At 36.1% G+C, this 11669-nt stretch overlaps 2 protein-coding genes and 1 long non-coding RNA gene across 8 annotated transcripts; 2 read left to right on the forward strand and 1 right to left on the reverse strand.

The window, feature by feature from the left end:
- Positions 1 to 44: 44 nt before the first annotated feature.
- On the forward strand, positions 45 to 802 carry LOC149692191 (uncharacterized). Of its 2 annotated transcripts, none has more exons than XR_016382646.1 (3): positions 45 to 182; positions 306 to 423; positions 483 to 802. It is a non-coding gene; the product is annotated as an uncharacterized LOC149692191 (long non-coding RNA). The 2 variants fall into 2 exon arrangements; XR_016382645.1 differs by having other exon boundaries at positions 105 to 241.
- A 780-nt stretch (positions 803 to 1582) lies between these two features.
- LOC149692192 (calcium homeostasis modulator protein-like) lies at positions 1583 to 4895 on the forward strand. Its single transcript, XM_089867864.1, has 6 exons — positions 1583 to 1806; positions 1881 to 2046; positions 2149 to 2282; positions 2940 to 3043; positions 3411 to 3722; positions 4703 to 4895. The coding sequence occupies exons 1-6, from the start codon at positions 1587 to 1589 to the stop codon at positions 4847 to 4849; spliced, it is 1083 nt and encodes a 360-aa protein (XP_089723990.1). The 5' UTR covers positions 1583 to 1586; the 3' UTR covers positions 4850 to 4895.
- Positions 4896 to 5256: 361 nt separating this feature from the next.
- Positions 5257 to 9554, reverse strand: LOC149692193 (uncharacterized). 5 transcript variants are annotated; one of them, XR_016382644.1, is made up of 3 exons: positions 8983 to 9554; positions 8761 to 8884; positions 5257 to 6873 (listed from the first exon to the last, which is right to left on the reverse strand). XR_016382644.1 is itself a non-coding variant. In XM_089867867.1 (2 exons), the coding sequence occupies exons 1-2, from the start codon at positions 9178 to 9180 to the stop codon at positions 8819 to 8821; spliced, it is 264 nt and encodes an 87-aa protein (XP_089723993.1). In that variant the 5' UTR covers positions 9181 to 9554; the 3' UTR covers positions 8002 to 8818. The 5 variants fall into 5 exon arrangements, 3 of the variants coding, with proteins under 3 accessions (XP_089723993.1, XP_089723991.1, XP_089723992.1); XR_016382643.1 differs by having other exon boundaries at positions 8761 to 9554; XM_089867867.1 differs by lacking the exon at positions 5257 to 6873 and having other exon boundaries at positions 8002 to 8884.
- Between the last annotated feature and the right edge of the window lie 2115 nt (positions 9555 to 11669).

Genomic DNA, 11669 nt, shown 5'->3' on the forward strand with positions numbered 1-11669 from the left:
ATACGCGCAAAAATTAACGGCCCCGACAAAGGGCAATTCTCTATATGGTGTAACACGTGACCTCCCAGAATGCTTTTCGGGAGGTGCCTCATTTGCATAAATTTCGATGTCATGTAGTCCAGTAAAGTCAAATTAATATTATTAACCCCTTCCTCACCCATTTTTCCCCAGTGTCTTATAGGGTTAGTATGATTTTAATTGAACTTGTCATAATCTAGGCTTTAAAAACTATTTAAAGCAAGTGAGAAATAATTCAAAATTTAATTTTGTTTTGCTATTAAATAAATCCTTTTATAATCTTTCAGATTTAAACAGTATTCTTTGTTAGAAGCCTTATTCTCTAAGGAATGAGTGTACTGTGTTGTAAACAGAATGGATAAAGCTAAATTAAAGGATTTCATCTATTCTTTGGGAGTATTTGATGTAGGAACTATTAGAAGGCTATAAAATTAAGAGCACTTACTTATATCTTACTTTTATAGGTGAAGATTTAAATGTGAATGCCAAAATTCAGTGCCATTCCATAATTTCATTAAGTGGTGGAGTCATGTCACTATCGGAAAAATTATACTGTGATTAAAATTATAAATATTAATTGCTACATTATAATAATAATTAATTTATATGAAAAATATTTACCATATTTAAAGTGTTATATTTCTAAATTTTAATTTAATAAAATTTATGTAATATTACTTTATTGTTTTAGATAATGCATTATTATCAAAATGTATTACATGATTTCATCTCAAAGATCTGTATTTGAAGTGATAATAAATTGTACAAATAAGATTTAAAATAATGTTTTAATTTTAGTTACTTTTTAAATGATTTAAAAATAATTCATCTCATTTGTAGACGTGTTGGTAATTTTTATACTAAAATATTTTTCAAAACGTACATAAGGTCAAACGGGTAGCAAGCTATACTGAGGTTAAATCTAATCATAATTATGATTAACTAAGATAATGTATTTAGAAATTTTTAGCATACCAAAGTGATGAACTGATGATGTTAAATTGGTATTTGAAATAAGAATAACTTCTTGGATTATATTTTTTTCTTTCGTTTAATATTTAAATTAAACTATACTTAATTTCGTTCTTTCTAGTTATTTCAGCCGCCATTAGAGGGCGCCACTGAATTGGAAAATCTATTCCCCTTAATGGTGCAACCGCGATATTTGAACGGACAAAATAGAGAACACGTGGTTTGATAGAGTTTCTTCCCAATTAATTCGCTTGATCCGTTAGGTAAAAGGCTTATATATTTTAAGTAAAACACGCACGTACATCAAATAACAAAAACCTGAATTAGTATAAAACAGATAAGAAAGGTCGGTAAATTTCAAGTGTCAAGACCCACATACACCAGAGATAAGGATGTGAGCTTTTTATCTCGAAATTGTTAAGGGGAATTTTTAACAGCAAGGACGCAAAAACAGTTTTAGATTTTTATGTAATTTTAAAGCGGTGCTTCTGAAGCGAAATGCAAGTTATAAAGGCGTAATTTTTTGTGAAAAATGTAAGAAAACATTGCCTAATCAGATTATAACTAGGTAATAGTACAGGTAGAAAAAAAGGTCTATGGCAGACACTTTACCGGGAGCCGAAGCTCTTAGTAAGATTACTGATTCAGTTAGGAATCACGAAACTAGTTTCGTTAATGGCATCGTCGTAGTGGTAACCGTCAGTGGCGAGGAATTATTTCGAAAAGTAGCTTTTCTGTGTCCCTGTAGCAAACCTTCCAGCGAAATCTACGGCGCCAGTTTTATATGGGGACCAGCTACGGTATTATTTACCTTAGGTTTGTTTGCCCATTGTTGGAAAAGAATGGAGGAGATTGCGCTGAAACATATAATTTTACGAATCTCCTGGCAGGCCTAATAATTAATAATGTTACGTGGAGGTTGCTCCATGGATGCTACCATCGATCCAAATCCACGAGTCACGGACTAAAAAGAACCAGTGGAGTTTGCGTTACCTTATTGGCTCGAGCTTTGGTAGCTCCAGCCGCCTGGATCTTTGTTTCTTTTCTTGATGGCAGGTACTTAACAAACTCTGGGACCTTCATTATTTATAAACAATGGAAGGATTGTATTAATAGGGTTAAGTACACGGCCTAGTTTCTCAATTAATTAATTTGCAGTTACTATATGTGCATGTCTTCTACGACTCCCTGCGTCCCAATAGCAAACAGCACGGAAAATAGGGAACTGATTGCGGAATCCCAAGTGATAGCTTGGATATTCTTGGTTGTTGTCATCCTCATCACTATGACTGGTAAGCTTCCCGGGACCGGAGAGATTTTGAGATCCCCTATCTACTTACTGAGGATTCATTATTATAATAACCGATGTATGTCATTGATAAGCAAATATATCTTAGTACGTGGTAAATTTAGATGCTATAAATTATGGAAGTTTCAATTTGAGAGTAAAATTATAGACGATTCCAGCCTTGGAAGCAACAGAGAAAATATTTTTTCCCCACGACTTCTGTTAAAAGCTTTGTCACCTTAAAACGGATAAATTGAGTAGGCATAAAAAGTTTATTCTTTGTTTGTTCAAGGAGTCCTTCCCTCGCCTACCTTCACCCTTCGCCTTTACGTTCCTGAACAAACAGCTACCGCTTAAAAAGTATCCCCCTCAGTTACGTCTATGAAGGAACCCTTCTAACCCTAGGCGCTCTAATGTTGGTTTCCATTATTATTCAAAGGATCATATTAAATCCATTTAAGTTCTCATTAAGGTGAAGAGTGAAGAGCACTTACTGGATATTATTTCCCCATTACTTAGCCCTTATCTAAAATAGGATATGTAAACTGATTCGGTATCACCTTTCAAAGTTCTGGAAGGCAGAAATAAGAGAAATCAGATATTGAATACATTATTTGCTAAGCAATTTTGGGTTTTAAACTATTTTACGCACTCTATTTAGTACTCGTGGGAACTCGATGCATCGACAAATTTACCTACGTACAGAGCAAGTACATCGAGGCTTATCAAGAACTAGAACAACTGAAATTCGACGAAGAAATGAGGGTATGCCTTTCAATTTCATTATCTCCCACGAGAATTTTTTTGTTAACATATTCCGTCCCTCTAAGCCATAAGTTTTATATTCAAAAAAGAATTTAGAGGGTAAATATTTGAGCTAGGTAAGTTTCCCACGTCAGAACAACATCTAAGAAGAAACGTTTTTAGTACAATAACCAAAATAAGAAAATTAAATAAAATTGCAAATGCTTTTTTTTATTCATATGTTCCATACCATAGATACCATGCTAGTTCGGTCTCCAAATTGAGGTTTTTAAAGCGTTGATATGTTTCGAAGAACCCATACTTGAGCTTCAGCTTTGTGAAGAAAAAAAATAAGTAACAGTCCTTGAAGATTTGAAACTATTTTTAGAGTCGGGCTTCGAGGTTTGCCGAAAAGAATGTGAAAGAATTTTTTGACAAAGATATTCGTATGAAAAGTGATTGGGACGAAATTTCTATGGCACCTTCATGCGACGTCGTGCTCTTAGAGAAACCGCCCCGTAGACACAATCGTTTTGGAAGGTTCCTTGGGAACTTCCCTGAACCATTCTTCACGCCCTTACATAAATGGGCCAATAAAGAGCGAAGAAAACGATCGATGACTGAAGAGGAACAAATGCAAATTCAGAATCTACTAATGTCTCCGCCAGCTCCCATGACGTACGGCAACAATACCTCCCAGGTAAAAAGAAACCTATTAATTAATTTAATTAAGAAGAGATTCCTTACATATTTCCTGTTTCCTCGCTTCTTTTCATTTATGATTTAAAATTTGAAATCCTAAGGTCATAGGGAGTCGCGTTTATACTAGGTGAAATTTCAACCTGAATCTAACCTGATAGGAACAGGGGAAAGGACTCTTTTTTTTTCAGTTCCAAAATTAATTAAAACTCCATTTGAGAAACGAATTAAGAACGCGTGGGTGAAGTTCGATGCAAAGTCCCTAAAGAGTCACGCACAAAACTGGCTACATCAGATGAGATGTAGCCTAGCTTTACCCTCGCGGAAATTCAACGAGTATTACACAGGGGAAATGGCACAAACTCTTCGTTCGATTTTATCATTTTTATTGGAGACAAAATCTAAAAAGCTTTTCCAGTTGTCACGTGAATAAATTTTAATATTGGAAAGAAATAAGATGTTTACGTATAAGATGGTTACGTATTCTAAAGCGAAATTGGTTTTAAGTTTATATGTGGGCGAATTTTTCTAAAATAAATTTTTAATGTTGCTTACCGATAGAAATCGACAAACTTTGGAATAATTTTCTGTTTTGTTTCTTTTAGATTCTGTCGTGTTCTTAAAGCCATAGAAATAGAGTCGAGAGGTCTAGCATTTACAATTTAAATACCATACACTTAAAATGTAAAATCACAATATAGGAACTCTCTAAACGAAGAATGTCTCATTCAATTGTAATTAGAAAACGGGGATGAAAAGAATGTTTCGAATCTCATTAAGAACGATATCCTGTCCTTTAACAACATACGACATATTTGCTAAATTTCTAGTCAAATTAAGCCTAGCTGACTTTCTATCGATTTGTGTACTGACAGATGTTGGACGAAGTCCGAGTTTATCCAATACCTAAGATTGCTTTTCTAAAAATAACTAAAATTTCATTCAGTTCAATGTATATTCAAAATTTAAATATTTGAAAAGGAACTTGAGGATGTGGAATTACGAGGATGGACGAATAGCAAACGACAAGAAAATTGGAAACTTGAAGGAGGCGAAGACGAAGAGGATGCTTTCGTAATAAGGGAATCGCAATACGCTACCGATTCCAAAGAAAACGAGATAAGATGAAATATTTGGACCACCATTGTGACATGGATGAATCTACAACGGATATCAGGTTTTCCATAACATTGAAAGAAGTGAACTGATAATAGTGAAGAACTACCGCGGTCGATGAAAAGATACAAGTGCATCAGTGTTTTGTACATACATTTGTATAATAATACGAGTAAAACTGAGTTGCTTAAAAACGTAAGGCAAGTTGGACAAAATTACCCGTTTCCAAATTAATTTTGTTAGCATATTTACAAGAGTTATTTTTCGAGACTAACTACAAACTAACAACGACTACATGTCTCCCCAAACCATTAGGAAAAGATCTCCTTACTAAGAACATACTTCCGGAATTAGTTTTCAGTTATTAGGCGCATTAAGCAAATTTTTCCACGAATTCTTTTAACGAAGTAGGGTTCAAAATTTTTTATAAATCTTCATGCAGTCAGCCTTTGCGTACAAATATTCTTTGCGAGAATAAATAGACTGGGAGTTGTTTACGACATTACAGCGGCTTTGTTTTGGAATAATAATTTATGCATACAAAATCAGAAACTAAAAAATTTGATCCGAGAGCAGTAGAACCCAAGTTCCAATATTAGGCGTAAAATAGGATAGAGTTTTTTCTAAATTTCAATTTTCGAGAACATCTAAATGTAAAAACTCATATAGACCGTTCCATTAATTCCAGAAGAGAAGCACACACACCACAGGGGCGGGGGAGATCACCTTGCTTGGGTCATTTTTCTCTCGCTCCAAGAAGCACTTCTCTAGACACAGCGCGAGTCGGCTAGCCTCCCGTGTGCGTCGCCTCTTACGAGGGAAATAACATAAGAGGTCGGCTCCCGCCCGTGTAGGATGCTTTCTCTGCATTTAGTTAATTGAATGGTTTATAGCTAAAGCCTTATATGATTTGTAAAGTGGAATAACTACAGTATTGATTGGATTTCAGTTCACGTGTAGTTCGGTACCTTGGAAACAACTGTAATATGGATTAAGTTTCGGGTAAGTCGGTGCTGCAGAAGCTTAATTTAAGCTTCAATTTTAAATTTGCTCTTAAGATAAGCTCTCTCTGCGCTTTTTTAGGAAATTAATTCTCACGCTAAGCTGGAAAGGAGCATAAAGACCAAAACTTTTGGGTGAGTCACACTATCACACCCTTCCTTATATGTGCTAACATGGCGCTAGTCTACGAGACCATGACCATATGCCTTTCGTGCCTGAGGATTTTTCCAAATTTCTTTACACTCCCTTTAAGTAGAAAAATCTTATCAGGGTTGCACTTAGGCATCAAAATTTAATCCTTTCTTCGCACACTCAATTTCATCGAATGATGCAAATTACTGAAAATTTAAAGAGAAGGCAAATAATTCTTATGTACTTATCGAAACTAACAAATTCGGTTATCCCCTAACTGGATTAATACTAAATTATTTATTTAAATATTGACATATCTTGGGTATCTAAATTAAATTCATTTTTAGGGTTCCATATGTTTTCGCTTCTCCCGTATAGTCATCCCCCTTTGATTAACCTTGAGGTCATTCGCTTAAAGTCGATATCACATTGAAAGTCAGCTCCTATGAATTTATAAGGTCTAGACAGACTAGTGGTTAGAAATAAAATTTAGCTTAGCCTTGTACGTACGGACAGTTCAGTATGATACGCTCTTAATACAAGCGGAATTTGAATTTGAAAGAATTCACTTTTCGAGAGGAGATGTAGTAGAAAGTAGTGGTATGGTATCGGTACAAAGAAATATTGATCCCTTTAAACATCCTTAAAGTTCAAATTTATTACTGTTTGGTTAGGCTGGACATTGACGCGCTCTTTAGTGAAGTTCATTTTGGAAAAACTTTCGTGTCTGCAACGTTAAAAGATAAAAAGCTTTAATATATCGATTTTCTAAACTTTATTTTTCAGTTTTAGAAAATTGTAAAGACCGGTTTGAAAGAGGATGAACTTGTAGACTGTATTGAGCAGAATCTCTTTTGTTCTTTAAGGGTTTGAATAAAATTAAAAATTCTCATTGCCCGAACCTAAAATATAATAATAAAAGTTCAACTTTCAGGCTAAGATAAAAGTTTCCACTTTAATTAAAAGGTCGAAAAGTATCCTGTATCTCATTCATTAGCTTATAAGCTTTAATTTATTATCATAATGAATAATGGCAGAAGTGAGATGAGACTAGAAGTGAAGGGCTCTAGCATTGATAATAGATCCTGGCATTAGTGAACAAATTTGAGGATTTTACGCCGCTTCAATCGCGCCTACGCTAGAGAGAAAAAAATTGGTCGAGTTCCAAAAAATTTTTTTACCCTCTTCCCCTCAACCTAAAGCGGTGAAACACGGACGCGGGTGCTTGAATCTAGTTCGGCCGTCTACCACCGCGAGCGTCTCACGTTTTGGAGGGGAAATTCTGAAACCGCCACTAGAGGGCCAACCGTTCGTGTGTTATCAAGAATATTCACTTTCGCCGAGTGAAGAATTTGGTTAGCTCAGTACTTCTAGTCTCATCTCACTTCTGATAATGGCCATATTATATAAACCAAGGTAACCTCACGCGCTAATCAGAGGTAAGACGTTCTACATATGGGTGTTTAAATTAAGGGGTTGATGTTCTTTGGGTGCACGATTTTGAGTCGAAAATGTAATTTCTATCTCCATTTTGCCACACGTGACACTGTTTTCGAGTTGCGATTTGATTGTTTTAGGCATGACACCTTACTTAAATTAGAAAAAAATCATTGTCTTTCAGTTTCTTAAATTTAAGGGGTCATCCATAAAATAGTCTAGAAAGTAAAAATGGAGATAGAAATTACATTTTCGACTCAAAATCGTGCACCCGAAGAACATCCCACTTAATTTATGCCAGCGAGACTTATCAAATACACCCTGTATATATTATAACACTTAAAGCAAAGAGCCCCTGCGGAAATAAAAGGGGAAATTGGGAAGTATACAATCCGTCGTATAGATATAATATATGTGGTGGGAAACGTTCTCGACACGAATTGCAAAAGGGAAATTATCATAATGGAATTCTTCTCATTCTATTTACTCTAATATTAGGAAGGAAGTCGAAAGCGTCAGTCCGTTTTTATTTAATTTCTCTGACGGTTAGCAGCTGACTTAATTTGAATTGGGGAGTGGCGAAATGAAGCACCATAAAGTTAGTATCGCGATCTTGAAGTAAACCCCTTTTTCTTTACGAATTGTTATAGAAACTCAAGTCATCCTCTTTAGGAAAATTCCTGCCAAGAATTCCAGATGCCGCCCGCTCTTTGAGAACTGCTTACGCAGAATTTCTCTTCCGCGGAACGAACGCTCTCTTTCAGGACGCTCTCAGTCTCTTCCTGTCTTTTCGGTCGGATCTTGACCGCGTAAACACGGTGCACGACAAATATTTTTGTAATAACAATACACGCGGTATTTACCCAAAAGGACTAGAAAGTTCTTCGATCAACATCGGCCCATAACGAAACAACATCCCAGGAGGAAGTGGAGAAATATTTATTCCATTTTAAAACTAGTAAGTTTTCATTCATTGCTACTAATTACTGAATTAATTGGAAAAAGATGATGACACGCGTCTTATTCATCGCTTTTGCTCATTTAAAATTTAAATTGAATTTAAAATATTTATGTCGTGTAGTGTAAATTAATCGAGAATGAAGCAGATTGAATATTTACAAGTACTTCCTTGTTTTTGAAACTTTTTAAAACCAATTATGTTTCTAATCAATGTACTATCGGTATGATTGACGTAAGAAATCCATGAATCTATATTGCTTAAAACGTGGTTGCCGTTTACATTTTCAATATCCCGTCAGTAACCGAAGGCGTGAACCTTTTCTCAAATGGTGTCATAAGCAGTGTAATAACAATTAGGCGTAAAACGAAATTAATTTTCCCACGTGTATTACCTAAGCTTCTTGGCAGACAGTTAGATCTTAATACGAATAAGCCACGAACGAAACAAATCTAAGTCATCTGACAGGATGCCTTCCTAGATAATCCAAATAAAGCTTCCAATTTGGTTCTGTTTGTCTATAGTAAATAAAGTGTACCGGGCTACAGTCAGTTATTGTTTCTTTTTCTTCAGCAGGTTCAATAGCCATGGAGAATGATTCCTGGGGAAATGATACCTTTTGGGAAAACAAAACGACTGAAATCTCGTACGGTTTATACGAGCAACCCTTCTCGATCATTTTAAGAGTGACAGTATTGTCCTTGTTGGCCATTATGGGGATTTTTGGCAATTCGGCAGTCTTCGTTTGGATGTGTCGTAACATGAACAATAGACGATGGTCCCGTTTCCACGTCATCTTCTTGCACTTGGCCATTTCGGACACGTTGGTTGTCGCTTGCGCGACTGCCCCTCAAATTATTTGGGATTACAAGTCCAGGGAATGGTTTGCCGGAGACCTCCTTTGTCGGTGTTTCAAATTTACGCAAACTTTCACTATTTGCGCCTCGCATTATTTGACAGTGGCTATCGCCATTGATCGATACAGGGCCATTAGGAAACCCATGGAACTCAGATATTGGAAGGTAAGTAGCTCTGATATTTAATTTATGGGTTAAAGAAGATTCTAGTTTAAATCAAAAGCGTGATTTTATTCGTACCATTACTTTATATTTATGAACAAACGCATTTCCCGGACTTTGTTTCCGATGTACCAGGAAAAGCTGTATGTATTTCTGGAAAAGGTCAAACACGAAAGTAAAAACCAGCATATTAAATTTCACGACACTGTGATAAATCTGGGGATAAAGTGCCTACAGCAAAAGCGAGCTGAATCTAGTCACAGTTAATGACAAAACCTCTAATATATTTAAAGAGAAAGACAATGAGAAAAAAGTCTAAACAGCCTTTGTACATTAATCATTATGAACATTCCATAGCACTGGAGGGTTTACTAACATATTCAGTAGCCATTTTCAAAAATGTTCGCATAATGAAAAACTATGTTTTTTTTAATATATATCTATATAATTTATTTTCGGTCTAAAGAACTCCAATATCACTTCTTTCAGTTGAAAACTTTAATTAAAGTTCAATCAGACGAAAGGTTATTGAGTAAAAATGAAGTCAAGCGAATTTTTGAACCAAGAAATTAAGTGCACTCGCGCATCTTGTTAAGTTAACATTGAGGGCTTGTCAAGAAAAAGTAATTGAAAATACTTTTTAGACCTTTGCAATTATACTCATCAACTAATCGAACAAATTCCCTAGCCTTAAATATATTTATTAACCCTAAATAAACATGTAAAATTCTCGAAATTCCAAAGCCCCTTTATTATCCTTTCCTCTTCGGCTTAAAAACTAATTTCAACTTCAATACGAGATTTTACGCCCATTTTATTGCGCAGTTAAGAGCCCATCCATAATATTTCAAGGGACTCCCAAGAAGGCAGCAACGGGTCGGTATAAATTATAATAAATACGTCAGAGGCACGTGACCGAGGAGAGGCGTGACTCAAAAGAAACTTAAGTTTCGAATCCTAGTACTTCAAGCTTGGATGAGACTGTAATGGATTGGAATATAGCATACATCTAACACGGGCGGCGGGTACCTCACCTCGGGACAGAAGGGGGGCTGTTTGGGGGTTTTTAGTTCGGTCGTACGACTTGAGAGACACCTACTGTAGAATTTTTTCAAAACTCGTCTGCTTTTTTCACAATATCTTTTTTAAAAGTGAAGTGTTAACGGTTTTAACTTGGATGAGACTATCTCAGTCTCAGGTTTGAAGAGATATTAACTTAATAACGGTATAAAATATTAATTCATTTCAGTATGTACTAAGAAATTATTGAATTTGATGTAGATGAACATTTAAGTCTGAGTTAGGATTTTTAGTTCAAGGCTTAGAGACAAATTTGATCTTGACCAAATTATGTGCAAAAGAAATAACTATTTACCTGGGCAGCTTTTGTTCGAAACACAACTGTAACTATGTTCTTCATAAATTTGTGAATAAGCTTCCTCATCCATTTCAAAATTAAACTATACAGTTTCATTCACGAAATATCCCATTTACGGAGGGATAAGAACGCAGTCTGCTCAAACTAGCCGAACCTACGTCATTTACAAGGTGAAATAATTTCTCAAATTTAAAATTCTTCTCCATGATGGCAGCACTAAACGACGACCGAAATAAAAACGATATTGGGCAATCACGTGTCCCGAGCTTAGGTACCGAACTTTTCCAATCCATTACAGTCTCATCCAAGCTTCAAGTAATTGGAGCTGCAATCTCGTGAAATACAAGGACTAGGTGTCCTGTCCCACTCCATAAGGAGTCTTGGATTTTGGTATCAAGTGGTTCCAGTGACGTATTTCACATAATTTTTACCCACCCGCCGTTGACATCTTGTCAGAACTTCTGCTCCTATTTCAACAGGGCGGGATTTCGAGGTGTGGAGGCCCCGGGGCAACAAAGGAGTGGAGACCCCTAATCGGGGGGCGGGAGTAGACTACTGCCCCAATTTGTTGTGCCCCCCCCTCTTGCGGAGGCCCAGTTGCCCTCCCCTAAATCCTGGCCCTGCATCTCCACTTTGCGATTCAGACAGCCGGTAAAAGCTAATTGATTAGCGAACAACGGATAATAATGGAAAGGCTCGCAGCCACAAGCTTGTTCCTGGAAATTCACCGCGTAATCCACGAATTTCAACCGGATTTAATTAATAAACTTTGATCAACGAACACTTGTAGTAGAGAAGGTGCACTTTCAGGGCCATCAACGAAAGATAAAAGCTGTCCACCACTTTAATAATGTGCTATTGTAGAGAAGGCAGCTAATAGTAATTTGATACAGAATGGCTTAGATA

This window comes from Phalangium opilio, unplaced genomic scaffold (genome assembly GCF_054372755.1).
Source record: "Phalangium opilio isolate 3A_F unplaced genomic scaffold, DU_Popi_V2 ptg000024l_1, whole genome shotgun sequence".
Classification (NCBI taxonomy): Eukaryota; Metazoa; Arthropoda; class Arachnida; order Opiliones; family Phalangiidae; genus Phalangium; species Phalangium opilio.